Source organism: Seriola lalandi, unplaced genomic scaffold, assembly GCF_002814215.2.
Source record: "Seriola lalandi dorsalis isolate HSWRI2012SDOR001 ecotype SW California unplaced genomic scaffold, Sedor1 jcf7180002054377, whole genome shotgun sequence".
Lineage (NCBI taxonomy): Eukaryota > Metazoa > Chordata > Actinopteri > Carangiformes > Carangidae > Seriola > Seriola lalandi.
Window position 1 is genome coordinate 83,526 of NW_019524930.1, and position 24,394 is coordinate 107,919.

The 24,394-nt window shown below is 39.5% G+C and overlaps 1 protein-coding gene across 1 annotated transcript in view; it reads left to right on the plus strand.

The window, feature by feature from the left end:
* Positions 1 to 24,394, plus strand: part of b4galt2 (UDP-Gal:betaGlcNAc beta 1,4- galactosyltransferase, polypeptide 2) — a 154,984-nt gene that overhangs the window by 43,854 nt on the left and 86,736 nt on the right. Inside the window, 1 exon segment of the mRNA XM_087174734.1 lies at positions 23,861 to 23,979. Coding sequence (XP_087030860.1) covers positions 23,861 to 23,979 — 119 coding nt within the window.

The following is a 24,394-nucleotide window of genomic DNA, read 5'->3' on the forward strand; positions in this document are numbered from 1 at the left end:
AAGTCTTGAATACTTTCCGATAAAGCATTAGTTAGTATAATTATTGTGTCCGGAAGATGTTTTATGATGGAATTATCAGTTCTTCTTTTCTTTTCTTTTCTTTTATTTCCTTTTCTTTTCTTTTCTTTTCTTTTCTTTTCTTTTCTTTTTTTGCAGTCACACGCTCTTTCAACATGGCTCAGATATTTCATTTAGTTTAGTTTCTTTCATTTATTTAATAGGGACAATGCAATTTAACGTAGTTCTATAACAAAGCATGAAACTGATGTGTTGTAGAGAGTTTATAGCTATTGCTAATTTTAACTCTTGTCAATGTTGGGCTTTTACATGCACATGTGCATTAAAACAGTCAGTTTTCATTATCATAACTTATACTTTATACTTCAGTTATTGTTTTTCCACCCAGCATTGGTCATAACATGTGAACAAAGGGGCCCTCCAGCATAGTCATTTCAGTTTGGTAATTTCTTGCCCTTGAAATTCACTTTGCATATCTGTGTAGTGCACAGGTGGAAGGAGAAAAATGTAAATAAAATGTAAATAAACTGCTTTAACTAATCACTCCCAGGCCAGCACAGGCATTTAAGATGACATAAAAAAAATTAACATTTATTGTGTTTAAAGCAGGAACATCAGAAAATCAGTCTGCATATAAATGAGTATGAGTTATTCTTGGTGTCCACAGCTGCTTTACACTGTATAAACAGCCTTCAGTTCATTAAATCTCTGCAGCATCTGAAGGCAGCCAGATACAAATACTTATAAATCCTACACCCTCTGATTCGAGAAGTGCTGTGACAGAGCACTTTATGAAATCATGTGCAAAAGACACCAGGCTGCTTCAGAGTAAGCCCGAACAATACTACACACCTCACGGTCTGATATGACGCGGCATTCTGCTGTTTAAGTGGGAGATGTTGTATTACAGCCGCTCATCAATCCTTCGTGTCATTGCCTCATTTCCAACTTTTCTTTTTTAGCAAAACCAGCATTTTTATGTTTTAAAATGCATATCGATGCAACTGCCGTTGTGTCACATTTTACAATGTGATGTGACAACGTATGATGTGGGATACACTAGAAATAGCGTGGGACTGATGTGGCCATATAAAGGGCAGATCTGAGATGCCGCGTGATGTTCAGATTGCGCTGCTCTACACCATCGAGACAACAGTGTAATTTCCTTGAGAAGCCTCTATCCATTTGATGGGCTGTTATCATGCTTCAGTGTGATTGGCACAGCTGTCTCAAAGCAGTGAGACCACTGATGGGGCTGGCTAAGAGTGAATTTGTTCATGACCCCATCCCATTTATATTCTACCTTCGCCAGCCTTTGCACTCGTCGCCGTGCTTGTGTGGTTAAAAGGGGATTTTCGACGCCACAGGGCCGCATTGCCCTGACACATTTTTGAACAGAATGATTAAAACTGTCGATACAATGCGCGACTTTGGTGCAATTGGTCAGCTCAGAAGCGTAGCCGTTGCATAGTGCTAAGTGCTAAGTCATGACCAAAACCACCCTGAGTAGGGGGAGAGGAAAGAACGATTTACATAATGGCACATGAGATTTTTAGGGTAAGAAATAAGAAACAAACCTATTCTGCTGCACAAAATGATGTGTATTTTTCAGACTTTTCTCAGTTATTCGCGAGCCTTACAAGCCTTCAATTATTCACATGAAATTATGAAATCCTTCTTTGAACTCCTCACAACTCAGACATGAACCCTGGGGCCACTAGTGCTGTTTTGTAAAAGGATTTTCAGAAATAAAACCACAAACACAGTTGGTGGTTTGGAAACAAAGTTGATATAATAAGACCATAGATCAGTTAATGTATCAAGTTATTCAGGTTTTCATTAATTGTTGTTGACACTTTTTGTTATTGTGTTCATTTTCTTCTCACTTTGTCTCTCTTTCTCTGTGCCAGTCCGTCCATCCATCCATCCATCCATCATCTGTAATGCAGCCAGCGTTTGCCACATAGCTTATCAAGTCTCGCAGAGCTCGAGCTATATGCTAATGTGGTGCTTGTGCTGACATAAACAGTCTGTGTTCCTTGTTTGCATGGCTTAGCAGACAAAGAGTGATGCCCCTCTACCAACCCCTGCACATGTCTGGCATCTGTTTTCCTCAGACCTCCAGCTCTGGTTTTGTAGTTTGTTTTCACATCTGTGGTTACATTTCCACCCCATATGCAGATGTTTCACCGCTGATTGTTTCTGAAGTGATGAAATCCTCTCTGATGCTTTTGCTGTGCCTCTCTAGCAGCTGCAGAAATTTCATATCTTTATCTAAAGCTATCGACTTGTCCTGCAACAGTCTCTTTTTCAATTGTATTCTTACGTATTCTGCTTTTTCCGACAGTGACCCCGGTTTAAGATGAAGCCACGCTGTCAAAAATGCTTCGTGACAAACCAGAGATACTGTTTAAAAAGAAGAAAATCTGTCACTACAAAAATTTTTGCAGCGTGATGTATTCCAGCGGCAGTGGTATGTGGCAGGCTGGCATTTGAATATCGGCCCCAAAACACCTGCATCAGCAAATGTCTGGCAATACATCACATTCAGATTTTCCTTTTTACTCATATTGCTTTCATGCAGCTGCCTGATATAGTTCATACAACAATGGAAGCTCATTTTTTTTCTTTCACACCTCAGCTGACCAGTCCTCTGAGACACCGTCATGAGCAAGACAAAAAGATAGAATCCTCTCAAATAACACTTATTTGTGTTTTTAGTTTTCATTTCCTTAATGACTCTCCCTGAAATCCGGCCTGAGTTTATTCTGAAAGTTTCACATGAAACTCTGCATGTATTCTATCTTAGGCGTAGCCAGTCTGTCTGTCTTTTCAGCAGCAGCAGATACCGCATTATATAGCCTCGAAATGTTGTATGCATTTACTGAGAAAAGTATTAGACAGAAGAAAGCAAAAGAAACAATATTAATAATTCATCAAAATCATGGGAGGGGAAAAGAAGAAACAAGAGGGGGAAAGTCCCAGAAAAGCAAACCCTCATGCTGTGTATCAGAATGCAGTTTTTGTGCAAACAACAGAGGCCTGAGAGCTGAAGGCTTTTGTAGTTGATGAGAGGAGCAACTGTAGCTCTCAGCGCAGGGGGCAGAGAGATCGGTTTGCAAAGAGATGGGCTGGTAGTGGGATCACTCTCCTCTCCTCTCCTCTCCTCTCCTCTCCTCTCCTCTCCTCTCCTCCTCCTCTCTCACCATAGTAGCAGATGATAAATGTTTTAGACATATGTTCACAATGATTTTCTTGCTTGGTACAGTTTCGGTTATTTTTTAATGCATCCCTAAAAGCCATGTGAGGCTAAATTCTGTATGCAGAAATGTGTCGTATTTATCAGCCTGAATCACAAAGTCAGTAGAAGCAGAAGAGCCAGTTAAGACACTGATGATCTAGTCAGCTGTAGACATGAATATCTACATATAACAAAAGGGATTAAATTCAAACTTCTGCTTTAAGTTTGAATTGAATCCCTTTTTTTGCCCTTTTATCAATATTCTATATTAACATTGGGTCAAACGACTACATGTAATGTGACAGTTGCTCGTAGTGATGAACCCACAGACAGTTATCACCCGACTTTGCAGTTGTTGTCAGCTCTGCAGAGCATTTTAGCTCCTTACAGCTCATTGTTTTACAGCAGACAGACAAAGTCAGCAACTAGCTGGTGAGCATAGTGGAGCATTTAGCAGCTAAAGAGCTGGATATTATTCTCAGGGGTGGTGGAGTAAAACAGAGCTAAAAAGCTATTAAATATTGGACTAATGCTAAAAGTGCTTCATATCTGTGAGATATGTAAACAGACAACTGTGAAAGGTGATTGAGTTTGAGTTTTTGGCCCCCAAGTGGCCAAAAAGAATATGGTGGTTTCTGTGTTTCCATTTAAATGTGTAATTTAAAACTGGCACAACACTTTACACTACTATTTCTTTGCAGTAACTTTTTTTTTTTTGTAAGAAATGTAAAATGTAATGCTCCTCGGATTTTATTTCTTTTTTTTTTACAACAGAGCAAAAACTGTTTATACTGAACGTATCTGCAAACTGTTCCCTGCCATCAAAAAATGTTCCTACTGAACAAGTAGCAGTGTATTTCAGTTGTAATCCCCTACTGTTACTTATTCCGGGCAAATGGGGCATGATACGCTGTAATAGTTGTGTTTTGGCATCATTGTCTTGGTTGTTAAATTTTTGATATCAACACTGACTTGAAGCGAGACATGGAACTGAGACTTTATCAATATTCAACCCAAACTGTGAAGTTTTCAAAACCTTAAGCAAGTTTTTCAAAAGCCTAAACCCTGTGGGATGCTGGACCCAAAAGTCTTGCCCAACCTCCTCCCCACGACTTCTGTGCAGTGGAAGAACAAGACACTGATTGGAACAAGCGCTGCCAGAGAGTATAATCCAGGCAATTAAATTTCCTCCAAAATGTTTGTGGCAAAGCAAATTACTAATATAGAAACAGATTTTGTAGGTGTCAGGGTTGATCAGTGCATGAGGTGCTATTACATTTGTGTTATTTTAATGTGAGAATTTGTCTTTTCCATCGATCCTGTGTCCACCTGTGCATTATCTAACCACCATATATTCCAACACAGCATGTGTGCATGCATAAAATACAAGAAGACTGGGTACAACATGTGCTTTATTCACATGCTGACCATGTTTGACAGGTTCATTGGATGAGTGACATCTTACCGTCATGGCAGCTGCACCAGAACGCACTCAGGTTCCACAAGAGACAGAGAGAGAGAGAGAGAGAGAGAGAGAGAGAGAGAGAGAGAGAGAGAGGATAAGGTTAGAGGTAGCAGAGAGAAAGGAGAAAGACCAGATTACTATGAGAGATGCTGATGGTGAGGGCATCTCATCCCCTCCTCTCCTCTCTGTTTCTCTCTCTCCCTTTATCTTTGCATGGCTGGAGATGAAACAGCATGTTGAACAGGGAGGAGAGGACAGCTGCTGATGAAGAGGAAACAAAAGAAGCCTTCTGTCCTTCCTCTGTCCTTCCTCTCTCCTCCTCCTCCTCCATGCACTCTCTGTCTCCCTCTATCACTGTTTCCCCCGTCCTCTTTCTTACCTGTCCATTCATTTTTCTCCTTCTCTCTCTGCCCCTCTGCACTTTACTTTTCTCCCTCTCATTCATTATTCTCCCTTCCCACTTTCTGCAATTCTCTGTTTCTCCTCCTTCCACCTCTTTCTCCTCCTCCCCACAGCCATCTCCTTATCTCTCTCTTCTTTCAGGTCTGTCGGAGCACACTGTTGAAATCGTATCTGTCACTGTGTCTTTGGAGACAGATAGAGTTGGGTTGCCAGGGGTTTCAACCCAGCAGAGAAGCAAAACTGCGGTTACATCAGTTAAAACGGCTCCAATTTGAGCCACAGCCAAAGTCTGAACATTGTGTGTGTGTGTGTGTGTGTGTATGTGTGTGTGTGTGTGTATGTGTGTGTGTGTGTGTGTGTGTGTGTGTGTGTGTGTGTTGTGAATGTGCTTTTGAGAGACTTTCTGCCTGACTGTGGATGGGTTTACATCCAGCTTTTATATATTTTTTTTAGATCTTGTACAAAGTAAAGTTTTGTCCTGATGATAGAGTGAGATGAAAAGTTAAAGGTCCCATATTATATAAAGTGAGATTTCCAGGTCTTTTTTGATAGAGCAGGTCTAGGTTCTATATTAATACTGTAAAGGTATCAAAGTGCTCAGTCAGCGGAGAAATGCAGACAACCTCTATTCAGAAACTGTACCTTAAAATGGGTCAGCTGTTGGGACTTCTGTAACTTTGTTATGTCACAACAAGGCAGACACCGCTCTCAGCCATGGCCCAAGCCCCGCCCAACCACACTCACCATCAAGCCTTGCTGGATTTGGTTGCTTTGGAGTGTTTACCTGAAATCTGCTGTATTTTTTTTCGATCACTCAGAAAAACAGCCAGCCAATCAGGAGAGAGGCTCAGCGCCTCTCCTGTGATTGGCTCACTGACCTGTTGTTGCTAAAGCTCCAGAGAGACACCTGTAGAGAAGATGAAAAACTACATTGAGATGGTTTTCCGTACGTAAAACCAAAAATGTATCTTCATATGTATATCAAAACTAAACACAGGAAAAGTGTAAAACATGGGACCTTTAAGGGATCACCAAAGTGATTACAATTCATCCCCTGGGTAACGTAACAATGTGTACCAAATATAAGGTGATCCATCCAATAACTGTAAAGACATTTCACTCAAATCCACAGATGCTGATCTGATGTTGGCGCTAGAGGAAAAGTCAGAGAATCACCAAAGTCAGCAGGATTCATCTTCTGAGCACCATTAATGTCTGGTCAAAATTACATGGCAATCCATCCAACAGCTGTTCAGACATTTCAATATGGAGCAAAGTCGTTGACCGACTAACATTGTGATCCCTATAGAACATGGCCGAAAACATAGCGTTTGCATTCATTCAAAGCAGTCTGCAGTGTAATAAAGCTTTGGAAACTTCGCATCTATAATCATCGCAAGATTCTAACAATCAAAAATAGTCCATTAGTTTTCATCTAGAAGGACTTGGATGGGTGTTATAGGGTTAATCCTGAGATACAATTATGGCATGAAATGTGGCCGACATTAGCTGACACAGTCCAACAGTTTGCCCACTAATAATCAGTCACTCAGTATCATTATGGCTAAATAATAATTAGCTCTCAAAAGACTTTTTATTTTCCATTAATTGAGGAAGACAATTCAGTCATTTCAGAGCTGTGAATAATTTGGTGAAATTAATGAAATTTGTCTTTGACATTTTAATTATTGTGATAATTCAAATGTTGGTGAACAATTAAGATCGACACTTTGTGAAAATATAACCCGCCCCCCCCCTTACTTAAGTCTACATTTGCATTTAATTCTTCTTTGTACATTCATTATCTTTTTATTACACTATTTTTCCCTCACGTTGCTTAAGAGAAGGTGGAGAAGGTAGACCTGTTAGATCGCCCTGCCAGTGTTTTCATTACTGTATTTTTCTTCTTGAAACAGTGATTGTTGTTGTTTGGGGCACAGCAGACAAGAATGAGAGGTGAAAAGAGCTGATTTGTTATGAAGGCAATGATTTATTGTTATTGAGCGGTTTGTTGTGTTTTTATGTGTCTGTGTGTGTGTGTGTGTGTGTGTGTGTGTGTCTGTAATTGAATTGGCTAAGTTGTGTGTGTTTTGTCAAAACTGAAAGGAATCACAGCTCACTGTCTGTTTCCATTCCTACAGATGAATATCATTGTCAGCTGTGGACACGTACACACACATACAGACACAAATCATGGTCGGTGTGTGTGTGTGTGTGTGTGTGTGTGTGTGTGTGTGTGTGGGCTTGTATTACTCATGCTGTGAGGACATAAATCTGCTCACACAATCACACTGGGACTCAACTTCAATTTGGGGACAAGAAGCAAGTCAAACTAACGTAAATCATTAAGTTTTAGGGTGAAAACTTGGTTAGGGTCGGGATGAGGTTAGGTTCGGGTAAGTTTGTGGGAAATTAATATAACTCAGTGACATTGCGCGTGTGTGTGTTAGTGGTATTTAGTGTTGTGTACTTCTATCCTATTGTGCTGCAGTCACCAAAGTCTGTATATTGGCTATTGTAGGCAGGTTAGAGTCATATTTCATTGTTCATTTGCAGAACACAGAGGCAGCTGCTAAAGCAATGAATAGTGTGATTTCCAGGCCAGAAAAAGTTTTGGTAGAGCAAAGGTTTTTTAGAAATTTATTCATTTTAATTCCTTTTCTTTCTTTTTTTTCTCCTTTTGCTTTATTTACATTTCATCCACACAGCAGAAGACTTTACAGTAACATTTGAATATGAATGTAGCACTGCAACAAACAAAGACTCCAAATGTGCTGTCAGGTGGAGTGCAAACGGCTTTTAACAGCAGCTGCTGAGTGCTGATTTAAGCTGCTGCTCAAAGCATAAATCATTAACGTAGGCAGGTATGCTGCAGCTGAGGTTACTGAATAAGAGAAATGTACCTTTTATATATTTTATTTCTGGTCTGCAGAATATGTTTTGTCTTAGAAGTTAGGTCTATAAATGGAGAGAGAAGAGCGGGAGAGACCCCAGGTGTGGGGAAAGTCCGTAGCAGGCTGTCAGGGCTCCTGGCTGGGTAAACACCACCAGCTGGAGAGATTGAAAGCATTACATTCTCTCGTTCGGTCTGTCTCTAGCCCCTTTTGCACAGCCTGTTCAAGGCGGGAATGTTTCCGCCTTTATCCCGTCTCACTGTATAAAAGTATAAAAAAGGTACAAACACGAAACGGCGGGCACACTGTTGTTCCGGCAATAAGCTGGTAGCAGTGGGAGTCAGAGAGCTGGATCGATGTCTGTAGAAAAGGTAGAGAAGATAGAGCTGGCATTGCAGGAGAAATGCCAATGCTGGCATGCTATCTAAAATCACAATCAAAGATGGCATAAGAAAGGGTCTTTTTATTAATGCCAATATAGCGACATCTCTGTTGAAAAGCGCCCACTGTCTCTCTAACAGTTTGCCTTTTCCTTCATACCTGAGGGTGATTTCAGCCACTCTGTTGCTAAAACATTCCCTGTTGTGAGTAGTTGGGGCCATGTAGTTTCCTAAATGACTCAGTTAAACTCATAAGCCTCTCTGATTCATTGTAATGAAGGGCACTTAGTACTTATTATATTCATATTTTCTTTTTATCCAGTCCATGCCCTTATTACTTGTGTGTGTTGTTTATTGTGGCCTCAAAAATCTGCCAGGTTGCTCATATTCCTGCACAATATTGCAAAAGTGTCTCACCACCACACTGATGGAAAAAGTTCTGCAGAGGCAAGTGGTAAGTTGGATAAATTGCTGGTGGGCCTTTAGCCAAATAATACACATTATTTGAAGACATTTTAGCCTTTTGTGGGTTAAAGGAATAAAACCAGAACTCGGAGAGAGGAGGAAATGGCATTAGTTTCTTACTTCACAGGGGTTGTTTTGTTGCTACTGCCAAAAACTAGTCACTGTTCCGCACCTTTGAATGAGCTTTTCTATAACCATGGAGTATGTAATGCTGTGGTTGAGAAAATGCTGTCACCATGATAACGCACATTAATCGTTTACCCTGGCAGCCTGAGCATTTAGACGAGCCCATGGACATAAACATACACAAATTCGAAAGGCTCCAAATAAGAAATGCAGCATGACAGTTCCAGACTCCTTGAGACATCATACTATAAATATGATTATTTTTAAACTTGGGGTGACTCGGTGTGACAACACGCTGGCACAGTTTGTACCAAGACACTGACAACTGACAGCAAATATCACTTTTTGCAATTTTTTTTTAAAAACTGGTGCGCAACGATAGACCCCCCACTGCTGCTTCGATGATTTTAAACTTCTATTTCTACTACAAATCATGTTATATTAATAATAATAATAATAATAATGATTATTATTATTATCACTGTAATAATAGTAACTTGAAACTAACACAGCACATTATTTTTTCAGAAAGTCTGTTTTCTGTTTTTGCTATTTTCTGTGAGGATCCATGACTCTGTGTGGCTCCTAATTATAGTGATGCACTGTGGAGTAAACAAGGGCCTGACTTATCAGGCTGCTTTTGATTCATTGTGCTGCTGTTGCTACAGTTGCTCCGAGTTTCAAGACAGGCATGAATGACTTCAGCTCTAGTTTTTCTTTGCTTGTTTCCCTAATTTAGTTCAGAAAAAAAAAAAAAAACTAAATTAAAGCCATATGGTGCAGAGTTAAAACACAGTGTAGCTGTTTTGTTCTTGTAGCTGCAAGGCGCTCAAATTAAAACATATAGCCTGCTTTTTACCCTCACGGTCATTAAGTCATTTTACACCCAGTGTAATTACAGTAGACTGCAAAATCATTAAACAATGAGGCACAGTGCAAACACTTTTCGAGGTCAAATTAAGCTATTTGCTGTAGTGAAGAAGAGTCAAGAGGACATTTTTTTTGTTTCAGTGATAATTTAATGGAGGATTACACTCAACACGAGGACTTAACTGCATTTTTAATGAGGATCCAATCAGTTTTCGAGACATTAACAGTGTCATTTCTTCCACAATTCATGTTCTTTCAAAGTGCAGTACGTCTCTGTCTCTCTGTCTCCCTGTGTGTGCTCAGACAATGCCTTTGTATCCATCCGCCTTGATTGCTGTAATTTGCTGTTTTTGTATCACTCACCCTGCTCTATCCCGTCTCAGCCTGTCCAGAAAGCTGTTGTAGCTGTTAATAAGATCAAAATGAGAGACCACAAAAGTCTAGTTCTTGCTTGCCTCCACTGACACCCTGTGAGTTCTGTCATTTTTTGTTTCCTGTCCACAAATCCCCAAATGCACTCCTCACATTTCTGAGACCAGAAGAAGATCCAGGCTTTCTCAGTGGCTGCTGAAATTACTGAAACCCCTTCCTCACTTGAATTCAATCCTCTCACTCTATCCACACTTTCAAATTAATTCGTTTTTGTGTTATTTTTCCCACCGTGTGTCTGCCTGAGATCCTCTTTGCATGCTGGAATGACTGCTTTGAATTAAATTTCCGAACAAGCTGTCCTTCAAGAAGTCAGGTTCACCGGGGTTGTGTGTCTGGCGTCCATGTGTGTGTTTGTGGCATTTGCGTCCACTCACAGTTGGACGCATGTGGATGGCCTTTAATGGTGATGAACAGTAGAAAGAAATTCCAGGGAGAAAAGAAGGAAAGCAGATTAAAGCAGGGGAAGATCAAGACAGACGTGAGCAGAGGGACACTGATACTCTCAGATGGATTTATGTGTGTCTGTGTGTAGGTGTCTGTGTGTGTGCTGACACAGGCAAATACACACATGCATGCAAGACGCTTCAAAGTACAGCCTCAGAAATGTCAAATGTCAGATTCCGTTCAGCTAGGAACATGTGCGCGACATGAACTGCTCTCTGAAAGAGTATTTTTCTCTCTCCATTGGAAGCACTGATAAAAAAAAATATCCTTATAGGTCAGGCAAAGGCAAGACACTCGCTGGTAAATTTGTGTTTCTAATATATACAGTTCATCCAGTCGTCCACATTGACATTCAGGTAACCACCTGTAATTCTTGTTGATTTTGAGCTCTGACTCTGAGGTTTTAGAGAATTAAATCACTGTTTGTGCACCTGAAAAGGAGCTTGTGTGTCTCCTGAGACTATGTTTTCAAATAGGAGTGCACTAATTTTTCCGTAGCCATTCTCCTACAAATGTGCAGTAAATATGAGTTGGAGATGTGGTGGATGTTTATGGTTTACGTGCATTCATATTGTTGTTGTGGTGGCAAATGTCAGCTGTCGCTGTTAGCTAGCACTGTACGCTCTGACTTTTTGTGCAGAGTTTGGCTGAGTTTTGTTGTGACAGATGCTAACTGATCATAAAACTCTCACTGTTTTTTTTTCTCCAGTTTTTCGTTTTCCTGTTTTCACTCCATGTGCATGTCTTAACCTTTGCTCTTGCCACCAAGAGAAAATCTGTGTATGTTCACGTCCATCTGCTTCTTTCAATTTACTTTGTATGCTGCTGACTTCACAATTTACTTTGTGCTGAGTCTGAACATTTCAGCTTAATGGCAGTCTTTAGATGGACAAAGATAACAGCTAACATCAGTGACGGTTCATTTACACTCAGTGTTAGCTTTTATGATGTAGCTAACGTAACTGATATTATATTGTTTTAGCTTAGCATCCACCTAATTGATCAAAGGGAGCAGTAAATATTACTAATATTTTTTTGCCTTGATGAATTATAACAACTACCTTACTGAGGTCATATCATTTTAGTTGATGTTAGCCTTTATTTACAAGGTTAGGAACTAACATTCGGCTCTTTGACCAACAAATTAGAAACTAACATAACTGACATGGTATTTTTTTTAGCTTAGCATTAGCCTTAATAAGCAGTAAAATTAACAGCTAAATGATGATGATTTTACCGTGATGTCAGCGTTCAAGGTTTTAATAAATATAGTCTAGAATATCGGCCTGTCCAGAAACACAGTAACTGTAATGTCCTTTGAGGACCAGATTTAGTAATGTGAATCTATATACCATGTTTGTTTATTTTGTTTGATGGGCTCATTGACCCTAATTTGTAGTCATGCAAGGTGCAGCTAGCGTCCTCTTGATTGGTGACATTTTCCTGGGTCAGACCCCATAGTCAGTCCATATATGATGCTCTTTGTGTGGCGCCTCAATGAGTTTAGGCGTGATGAATGTCTGAGGACCAAAACATTGTTAATAACGTGAGCAAAATTATTGACAATGTGTATTATTGCCTTTATGGTAAACTAAGCAGGTACTGTAACGGTGGCAGGTTATTAATGTCAGTCTTATCTTGATGTTAGCACTTGTGAACAACATAGCAACTCACATGATTGACATTTCATTTTATCTTAAAGTTTGCCTTTATAGTAGACAAAGTTAAGCAGTTAATGTAACTGATGAATCATTTGATCTTTAACCTTTATGATGGACAGGACAGTGCTTCTTTCTCTCTCTGTCTGTATATCTGACCGACTTTACGACTTTACACAAAGCAGGAAAAATGTCAAGACTTTCACTCAGCACTGGACCGATGACGAATTTGTTTTGCAGCGTTATTCTTGGCTGTGTGTCCTGGTAGATTGAAAACTTGAGTCTACATTGTAATCCTCTGGCAGCGTGAAACCAGCTCTCTGCACCATTTCACGTCTGACCACAACCAGCCTCAGCGTGCTCTGACAGCATCATGACCTTGGAGTCTTCATGCGCTTGGCTACGGCTATTTCAGGATACTAACTCTTCCGAGAACAGTGTTTGTAGTGTGTGTGTGTGTGTGTGTGTGTGTGTGTGTGTGTGTGTGTGTCAGCATATGTGCCAACTACCACATCAGTATGCCAGCTGGACAGTGGCAGTGAGACCTGTAGCTGTACTGCCAAACACGCTTACACACACACACACACGCGTGCGCACATTCACACACACACTTATATGCACACACAAATACAAGCTGGCGTGCTACTGTTGTTTCATCTGCCACTCATGCAGATTTGATATCATGTAATAGGGAGAACAGTCCAAATCATGCCAAATACATCATCTAGGGAAATACACACAAAAACACATGAGTTTGTATGTTTGATAGAGCCAGTACACAACTCAGTTTTACTGTGGCTGCCGTCCCTAGATTACTTGGAATAGGTTAATTCCAGATTAATAGGATGATGATAATCAAGGATTACGATCACATAATTGTCTGTTTTTTTAAGAGGAAACTGAATAACGATCCATGTGATTAAAAACAACAGGATTTTTTTTTAATGATCACAGCTGGGGCTGCAACTAAAGATTATTTTCATTATTGATTAATCAAATGTCTTGTGTTGTCTGACCAACAGTCCAAAATCCAAAGATATTTAGTTTTTGCTGTCATGTGTAATAATGAAAGACACAAAACTCTCACATTTCAGAAGCTAAAAACAGCAACTTTTAAACCATTTAAAAAATAAAAAAAAATTACACAGATTATTTGATTATCAAAATAGTTGCTGATAAATTTTCTGTCGATCAGCTCATTGATTAATCGACTAATTGTTCCAGCTCTAATCAAAGCCCAGCTTTGGAGCGCTAAAGCTGTTCTTAAATCTAAGTAAAAATGTCTGACTCTGGTGCCAGTAGAAGTAAAAGCATTTTTCTGACACAACGTCACCTACTTCCAAGGTGCACAAAGAAGGGAAAAAGTCTAAAGAGGTCAAAGCTCCAGCAACACCTGTAGTACATAAAACAACTTCATAGAAAATACCATAGACAACATTTAAATAGGGCAAGCATAAAGCAGAAAAAAAATCAAAAACAACCAATCATATGCATCCACATACATATTAGCCAATGGGGCTCCTACAAAGATGACCTGACTCTGGTGCCTCCCAGTGGGAGCATCCATCCCAGGAGATAGACTGGAATAGACGGAAACTAGACTGACAGCAACATGTAGACTGCACCAGATTTAACTGGCACTGTTTGATTTTTCAACAAACAAAAACTTAGTGTTATCACATAATAATTAGACTGAAATTCTAGTGGGTGCAACAAAGAGAAAGCCAAATGTTTTTAATCCCACTTGTGAGTAGCCCCTACATTTCCTTAGTTCATTACGTTGTGGGACAATAGCGTCACTGTCACACTCAAAATTCTGAATACTGGTACCACTGAATATCTCTAATGTTGTCCGTTTTCTCAATGTAAATGTGCTATACTCTACTGCTTACAATTAGTGCTGGTCTTTTTAAAGGTGCACCGAATCCAGTTTTCACAAAATGTGGCCTGAGAAGTTATTCAGATCTTGAATTAAATTTACAAAAGTCTTTGATATTTTCTCTCGGCTGGTGTTGGCAGTAATGTTAGTCAGGTCAGGCAAAGTTACACACTTACGAACTAAAAGTGGGATTATTTTGACAGTGGATGTGTGAGTAGGAGGCTGCTCAGTCCTTATTTGTGGAGTTTCAGTCGGCACCTGTAGCAAACACTGCCAGCTACAGTAGCTTGGAAGCTCATCATCTTATAATGGGCGAGTGTAAATTGTGGCAAAAGCTTAATAAACTTAAATGAATTAATAATTTGTCATTGATTAATCCACCCATCCAGATTCTGCTGCTGAGTCTAGGTCGCCGTTTTTTTAATGAATTATATCATTAGAAATTATTACTATATACTGCTGAAGTAGAGAAAAGGTCTGATTAAATAATAAATCATTCCAGGCCTTATTGTACCTACTGGTTTCCATCACACTTTCATACTTTAGCAGGTATAACCATGAAACGGGTATTAAATTGTATTAAATGTGGAGGTAAAGAGTCTTAAAATGAAACCTGACCCAGAACTAATAAGTAGTTTGATGATACAGTAAATTAATGTGAATGTAATTGATGCAAATGCACTCTTTATCATTTGTTCTGCACTGGTTCATGTGCTATCTGTAGCATCAATATAAATTCTGTGGATATTTACATGGATGGCAGCCTGTAATACAAAGAAAATAAGAAACCTGACAATTACAAACAGTAACAGCTCTGCAGTGAAGTGAAACAGCACTTTCATTTCACTGGTGTTATGTTGCCATGGAATTTGGCTCACAGCCTCACACTATCTGTCACCCCCTTCACTTTGTGTTTTCATTGTTTTCTACCTCTGTTTCTTCAGCTGTGTCGTTCTCTCTTTTTCTGTATTTATTCTCCCACTGCTGTCTGTATCTCAAATCTATAACTCACTCTCCTTCCTTTCTTTCATGCTCTTTCCTTCATTCTTTTCTGATGTGGTCCACCTCTCTTTCTGTGTTGACACACCCTGTTTTTTATTCCAGGATACATTGTTCTGTTACATGCATTCTCCATCTGTCTCCATGCCCCCTACTTGCAACCTCTTCTGTCTCATTACAAAAACACATCAGTGAACATACTGTGCACATGGATTGGAGCCATTAAGTGCTTTTTGTCTTGCTTGTTTGGTTAATGATCCGCAACACTGGTATTGAATAGAGCATTGAGTAGTACTTCAGTAAATGTTGATAAAAGTACTGTTACTGGATGCGAGACATAGCGCTCTCAAAGAACATTTTCCAAAATTTCTGAAGCTTTTCACACTGTAATTACTTTCACCAGCCTGCTTAAAATTCACACTCGCTAATGAAATTACTTGTTAAGGCTTGTTTGTGTACGCACACAATGTTTGTCATACATTATGCCAGAAAATAGAAATATATTTCCTGATGATTAAAGATTGTTATTCCCTCGTGGCTGCTAACGTGTCTGAACATGGGAACAAAACAAATCCAAGGGAAATGCCTGTATCAGAGCTGTGGTCTTTGTTTCCTCGTTAAAACACATTTTTGTGGAAGTTTGATGAAAGACGAAACAAACAGTACTTGTGAAATTACTTTATTTAATCATTTTATTTATATATTGACTGTGGTCATGGGGGGATTAGGGAACAGTGGGCTCCTGGGCACAGGTATAGAAAAGCCCCCCAACCCCTCCGACATAGGGGCAAGACATCCAGACTGAAAGAGAGAAAAAAGGGCAGCGGCCATTTTTTTTGCCTCTTTGTGGTCATTTTCTATAGTTGTTTTGAGTTTCTTTGTAGTTGTTTTGTGTCTCTTTGTAGTTGTTTTTTGTCTATTTGTAGTTGTTTTGTGTCTCTTTGTATTTGTTTTGTGTCTCTTTGTAGTTGTTTTGTGTCTCTTTGTAGTTGTTTTTTGTCTATTTGTAGTTGTTTTGTGTCTCTTTGTAGTTGTTTTTTGTCTATTTGTAGTTGTTTTGTGTCTCTTTGTATTTGTTTTGTGTCTCTTTGTAGTTGTTTTGTGTCTCTTTGTATTTGTTTTGTGTCTCTTTGTAGTTGTTTTGTGTTTCTTTGTATTTGTTTTGTGTCTCTTTGTAGTTGTTTTGTGTTTCTTTGTAGTTGTTTTGTGTCTCTTTGTAGTTGTTTTGTGTCTCTTTGTATCTCTTTGTAGTTGTTTTGAGTCTCTTTGTAGTTGTTTTGAGTTTCTTTGTAGCCATTTACATACATTTGTTGTCTTTTTGTTTTCATTTGATTAACTTTCCAACAAGAAATGTTAACTTTGAAGTCACTTTAAACACTTTAAAACTGCAGAGCTCAGACCCAGAGCAATTCTTGCAGAGCGCTAAAGTTGTGAACAAGTCAGCGTAGTATCAGTCTAGTCTTCGCCAGTCCCGTTCAACCAAGTCATAGGGGTGGTATCAATAATCTCACAAACTCCCACTCCGTCATGGCACTGCAGCTGCTTGTTGTGCTTTTATCCTCCCTGTTCAATGCTGTTGTCACTAGCTGTGTTGTTAAGTAGTTGCCCACCAGGACTGAAAGTCTTTAATTTTCTTGTAGTGACATCCTTAGTGTTTCTCAACATAGAGTCACCTCAGTATGTAACAGTATTTATTATTCATGACGTGTCCATCAGTTTTAGAAAAAGTATTTCAACTTAATTTCTGAGACAGCAGGGTTTCTTTGTCAGTTTGCTATGGCGAATGGCTGTAAAGACTATACAGTACAAACATGAGCCTCAACCGCTGCTCGGCATGCAACAGAATTTTAAGATCTTTGATTGCATGTTTCCTACAGAAATGCACCTTGGGAGTCATAGTTGATTTCTCTCCTTACATCTGTAAGTACACAGGTTTGTATTTTTAACTTTTTATCAAAGAAGCAGATATTTTCAAATATAGTCGCTGTTGTTTTATGCTGATGATTCAACTAGGAGACTTTCATGCCCATCCCAGGGCCCCAGTCCTTCAAGAAGCATTTGATGTCTGTCCATTTCAGTGGAAGTACAATTTTAACATGTTTTTGTCAAGGTTATCTTATATCCCTTTAAAATTCAATCACCGTGGGACTATTTTTGAATATTCTCTCTGCATGTGGTGTTTGAAAGATGGCTACAGAACAGCAACCAAGAACAGACCAGTTTCACATTATCCTTTTCGTAAAATTCATGTTTCCTTTTTGTTGTCTGGGTTTTATTTTCCAGCAACATATCATGCAACAACAAAGCTATCAGTTTGTGGATGTCGCCGCGTTCTCTTCCTTATGTGCTTGCTGTAAATACACCACTGTTAACCCTTCATCTCTTCTTCTCTGGCACACACGCAGATGCATACTGGGTGTTGTGCATAAACACACACCCACACGAACAGATGACTGGATGTTTTGCATGTCGAGTAGATTCTTAGATAACAATAATCCTCTGATCCAGTGAATTCTCATGAACACACACATACATACACGCACACACACACACACACACACACACACACACACATACACACACACACACACACACACACACACACTTGCATGCAGATACAGAAACACACACAATCAGGGTTTCATGTTTGTACACAGTCTTTGCTGCTGCTGATTTTTTAGAGGATAGGTCCAGACTCAGGGCTGTTGAAAAGAGGTGGCAAGGGAAGAGGAGGAAGAAAACATAAGGGAATGATAAAATGAACGATATTGTAAAAGCAGTGTTTTCAAATTTCTTTCTCTATAAGTAGTGGCTTGAATTTCTCCTAATTTCTCGTACACATTTCCCTCCCTCTCTTCCTCTCCCTCCATCACATCTCTTCTTTTCCCCCCACTCCTTTCCGTCTTTTTCTACCTCCATCTCTTTTTCTCCCACTCTCCCCATCTCTGGAAGAATAGCAATTACAGCCCGCAGTTGGTAGAGACACTTGTAAATGATTGAGAGAGAGAGAGAAAGAGAAGAGAAGGAGAGAGTAGACGGGCTAATAAGATTCAGAGAGTTGAAACTCTCTATTGTCACAGAGCCCGTGTCAGTGGGAGGCAGAGGGAGAGAAACAATCTCTCCCTCCCTCTTTCTCTGTCCTTTCACTCTCCATTCTTTACTTTTTTCTTTCCATTTATTCACTTTCTCTGACTCCCACTTCTCCACTCCTCCTGAGGCCAAAGAACCAAACTCAATTATGAACTCAGAACTTCTCCCTGAAATCTGACCCTGCTGCTGCTTCACTTGTCACTTAGGTAACGCGAAGGCACAAAATGTCTCGGAACAGGACTGCTGATTAACAACCAGCCTGTTGTTGTGTAGTTTGCGTGGTCAGATGGCCTGACCAGTGACTCTGTAACAGCACAAGTCATGGTGTTATCTACATGGACCTAGACTTCAAAGGAAGAAGAAAGTTAAATTATGTCAAATTAAACCACAGATTTTTTTTCTTCTTTTTATTCAGTGATGGAAGTTGTTTTGTTTTAGTTCATTTTGCATTCAGTTATATGACTGTACACTGTGTGGAGATGTGGTGGTGGTTATTTGATTGCAATCACCCAACAAAGACATCTTCTTAAATGTTATACCCTTCTAGTCATAATAGGCCAGATATAGACAAAGCAATAAATATAGTATTTCATACGATATCCTGGGAAATGAACATATATGTACAATATACTTTGTTCGAATTTTAAACCCTATGCAGTTCAATTGTAGATTTAATGACTCAAACAATGTAATTGTGTTTAAGCTTATCAATATTAAATTGCAGTTACTCCAGTGCTTTAGCATCGCACTCCTCTACCATTATTGACTGTTAAAAATCAAAATCGATGCAGCGGAACCAGAGATAATGTCTTTCTTATTCCGTGTCTCTAATTTTTGTGATTACCCACAATGCAACTCAACTGCCTACTGGTTGGCTGGAGATTTGGGTTTATTATTTTGGTTGAAGCTAATGTAGCTTCCAGCTGCTAGCTGCTAGCCTCAAGCAGAGATTAGGAGCAGAGTACAGAGGTCTGGTGAGCTCACGTCTTTCCAACTACACACCCCCCAGGCTGCTTTCATTTTCTAACTCGCAGTCTTCATCCCCAGCCGGCGCTGACTGAAGTGACATAATTTGCGGACATTTACCGGATTTCTCAGACTTTCTCAGATTAATGGCATAAGGATAAAAATGATTTTAAAAAATCCATAATAAATGACGAGTTTATGATCAAATAATGTAAACACACCTAATATTTGTTGGTTAACCATTTAAAAAAGTGTGTTTTTTTATTTACTTTTTAAACCTTGTGAAATTAAAATTTGTATGCCTTATTAGCTGAACCGTAAACAAAATAAACAAGTTACTAGTCACTAATTACAGCCTAACAAGACAGAGTCAGTGATTGTTTTTTCTATAATTAAACTATTTATTATTTTTGTTGTGGATCCATGTGGCACTCAGTCTGTTTTCACTAATCCAATATTTTGCACTCAATCCAAAATGGACACATGGAAAACCTGCCCCAACCAGGAGTGTACAAATAGATGCTGCACCAGTAAACGTGCACTTCACAGTTCTCACTCTCGATCTCACCTAAAAAAAACATGTAATACTCCTTAAGTAATTGACACAACATGTGATCAAAGTTGGCAGACATATTGTCTTGATACACAGACCCCATATGACCCTATTTATTTCTCCGGTGAATCAGGTGGATCCGTTAAATCCTCGACCCATTGACGGAGGGAGAGGTCTGAATGTTGTCTGAAATATTTCTGTGATTGTACAGCTGTGATCTATGTGTTATGTGGTGAGAATGGCAACAACATGAGACAGCAAGAGAGAGAGAAACAGAAGCAAAGAGCACACATAATCTATGAATGGATGCCACGTCACACGAAGCCCTCAGAACCAACAAAATATACTCGAGTGCTCCAATTTTTATCCTATTTCTGTTTCCTTGTTATCAAGTCTGACCCAGGCTGAATCACCGCCTCAAATAGGCCGTGTGTGTGTGTGTGTGTGTGTGTGTGTGTGTGTGTGTGTGTGTGTGTGTGTGTGTGTGTGTGTGTGTGTGTGTGTGTGTGTGTGTGTGTGTGACTGTGTGTGTTTGTTTGGAGTGCTCACTGCCTCAGGTCTGCTCTTCTCAGTGTATTGTGTCTGTACATGTGCTGCTAACCTAGTAGCTCAGAGATTTGGTTCATTATTGTGGGGGGAAATTTGGTCTGTATACTGTGTGTGTGTGTGTGTGTGTGTGTGTGTGTGTGTGTGTGTGTGTGTGTGGATGCCTGTGTACAGTGTATATTTGCAGACAAAGCAGTTATGTATCCCCCAAAGTGCAGCCGGTGTCCCAGATAGAGCGATCAAGCAGCATGATTATAATGTATTGCTCTAATATCGCCACATAGATAAGCATGAGATATTATTATGTGTGTGTGTCTGTGTGTGTGTGTGTGTGTGTGTGTGTGTGTTTGTGATAATTCTGCTGCTATCAATCTACCACACATTACATCTCTCACTTATCATCTCTCTCTCTCGACCATCATTAGCTCAAAATCACATTCACATTTTCTGATTTCAGGCACACACATGCACACACATTTACTCACTCACTCACTCACTCACTCACTCACTCACTCACTCACTCACTCACTCACTCACTCACTCACTCACCTCTCTCTCTCTCTCTCTCTCTCTCTCTCTCTCTCTCTCTGTAGTCATCTGTGTCTACTCGGCTGGACTGTTTGGAAACTGACTGTAAACCTTCACCTGTCTCCATCTTTTCTGATCTATACAAAGAACGAAACAATGACAGTGAAGAGCATCACTTCCTCTAGAAAATAATCCAAATGAATAAAAATAAAAACTTAAACCTTAAATCAAGAATCTGATTTCTGACCCTTGATAAGAAGGATGAGTTGTCTTCATTGTAAAGACTATAATATATATATAATATTGTGGTGCTAACAATAGTATGATCATCAGTTTGATTCATACTTGGATCACACATTCAATTGCTGCTGTATCGTTTTTTGGGATAAGTTTTCCCCTGCAAACTAATTATTGTAACCTGAATACAGGCCTTTGTTTGCTACATTGCTACTAAGAGAATAGTAACATTATATTATGGTCACGGGTCCTTATCTGCTGCAGAGACACAGTGCACTAAAAACACACAACGCTCTCTTTGCCTTGCACTGGATTTAAGACTTGCCCTAAATAAAGCGTAATATAGGTCTCTGAAGTGGGTTATTTCTAAGAGACGGTGGGCAGAAATGTATATTTAATATGTGGCTTTAAAGGCCATGTCACTGCTCTATTTACCTGGTACTCAAAGGTATCTGCACAAACCAATTACAGAATTTTAGTGTAAAAAAACAAACAAACAAAAAAAACAACACAACTTATGATGTAAAAACTGCGTATTCTTGTGCTATTACTTGTATTTTCTGTTATCGTGTCTTTCATTTGTTGCCTGAGAGCTAACTAACTGCTCACTGAGACGAAATGAAAACACCATGTTCCACCGACTGTCTCATTAGTGCAAGAGAGGAGGAAGCAAAAAAAAACAAAACAAAAACAACGAGAGACATGAGAGCAGAGAGGACGGAGGATGACAGGCAGAAGTGGACAGGAGAGAGGGCTGTGGGGACTATTTGCATTCAGCTCTTGTGGTGTGATAAAGAGGTGTGTTATGAACATGTAACCTTGTTGCCATCGATCACGCTGCTTGCCTGCGCAGCGTGGATTGGAGGAGATCTCTCAACACAAAACTTGCGTCAATGCTAAGTGGATTATTAGCTCATATACCTGTGTGGGCCTCATCTCTCTGTCTGGCTTCCCCCCCTCTGCCCTGCAGTGGAGTGAATACTGAGTATTCATACACATGTTCAACACAAGATACAGTATGTGCAGTACATTATGTGGAGTTTATATCAGTGGATGCTCTGAAAGCTCTGGTCAATAATCTAATGTCGTAAAGGAGAAGGATTTTTTTCTTATTGTCCACAAATCCCATGAAAAACCAAAACCAACAATGTGTCTTTCAGTAGTTTTTCGACTTCTGCACCCTGCCTGTTGGAATTCAAGGTGCCACAATATTAGTTTTTCTAAGACGTCAAACAGTGCATTTAGTATTGTCTTTTTGTCAGATGCTGCTACATTTACCTCCCTTTTAGACAAGGTCAGAAGAAGCTTGGTGCAAACTGCTTTATTTCAAGATTTTAGTGCTAATAAATTTCTACTGAAGATAATTCATCTCTAAAAAAACGGGTCAGATATGCAGCATAATAGTTTAACAACACAGCTGGACACTGTAGTGTTTAGCAAACTTATTTAACAAACTTTGTAATTGGGGATTGGGAATTATTTTTCACCACAGATTGTTACACATTTGATGTAGGCTGCTTGTGAGTATTTCCAGCTGCAGAATGGTGTATGTGAGATTTACCCAAAATAAATTACAGTGCCCATGTTCATTGTAACGAAGGAACTTTGTGACTCATTTATGCATTTTTTTTGACAATGGAGCTCTACGGCACAGAAGAATAAGCTGTGACAGGTCTTTTCATCAGTCACTGTTGTCCTTTAAAAATATATGTAGAATTTGTAGAATCAGTGTTTGCCTATAATTAGGATGGTACGATATGTTTATTATTGCCACACAAAATGATTGATTACACACAATTACATTTTATTACATTACAGTACCTTCTTTCTAAGTATGTTACAGGTCCTTGATCAAACGACACTAACGGACTTGATCCTCTTTACTTCGCAGAGTTTTGAATGATAAATATCATCTAATATGTTTTGTTTTGTTTTTTTAAACACATGATGCTTTGAAAATTAACTGAGTTCTTATAATGATAAAAATAAATAATGAATTATATCAATACATTTTGTGCTTTTCTACAGCGTGAGCACTCAGAGTCTGGGTTGTTTAAATGCGGTTTATGGTTGCAGGGCTTTGGTCGGAGCCCAAACAGCAAAGCTTGCTCTTATATTTTAATGATCCGGGCTCACAGGACGACGGGCTGCAGTTATCGTCCTTGCCAGAGATTTAAAACAACCCCTTCTTTTAAATTAGTCTGAACCCGCAATCCCATTTAGATAGCATTTGATCCGTCAGTACTCAAAGGAGTGATAGATAGATTTGCGATGATATAACATATGGCGTGGCTTCATCACTGAGCAGCGTAATTACCTTTCATGTTGTGTTTACGCCGACTGACTTCAAAGTCTTTGTTTATTTTTTAGGAATATATGTTTTCCAAAGCCTGTGCATCTTATTAAATGCTGCATTATGCAGAGCGTATCCCTTGAAACCATTATTTCTGCACACATTGCTTTGATACACGTACTCTATTGCTTTGAAGCTAAAAACTCTCTCTCTCTCTCTCTCTCTCTCTCTCTCTCTCTGTCCCTCACTCCCAACATCCCTCGTTCCCCATCATCTGTTTTTTTTTTTTTTTACTTCAACTTCTTTTTTGTCCTCTGTTTTCTCTCTTATCGCCTTCATCTTATTAACTCTTCCCTCTCTCCTTCTTTCCTCAGTGGGGCGTTTGTTGATCGAGTTCAGCTCCCAGATGACGATGGAACGAGTGCAGAAAGAAAACCCCAACGTGACGGAGGGAGGCCGCTACACCCCTCACGACTGTCGGCCTAGATGGAAGGTCTGTATTTCTCTCTCTCTCTCTCTCTCTCTCTCTCTCTCTCTCTCTCTCTCTCTCTCTCTGTCCTTCTGTGTGTGTGTGTGTGTGTGTGTGTGTGTGTGTGTGTGTGAGAGAGAGAGAGAGGGAGAGAGCAAGAGAGTCTGTGTTTGTGTGTTCCTGAGCAGATAAACAAGGAAACTCCCAGAGGGGAGTCCATCCTGGAATTTTTAACAGGAAATTTATTCTACCCCTAAACAATGGCATAATGCACACACACATACACACAAAAAAACACAGAGTGCTCACACACAGACACACAAACAAAGCCTCTGAATCTCACTAGGGGTACAAGACAGTACAACAAAACATTTAAATCAGTCAAATCAAAACACTCACCTTGGACAGTGTGTGTGCGTGTGTGTGTGTGTGTGTGTGT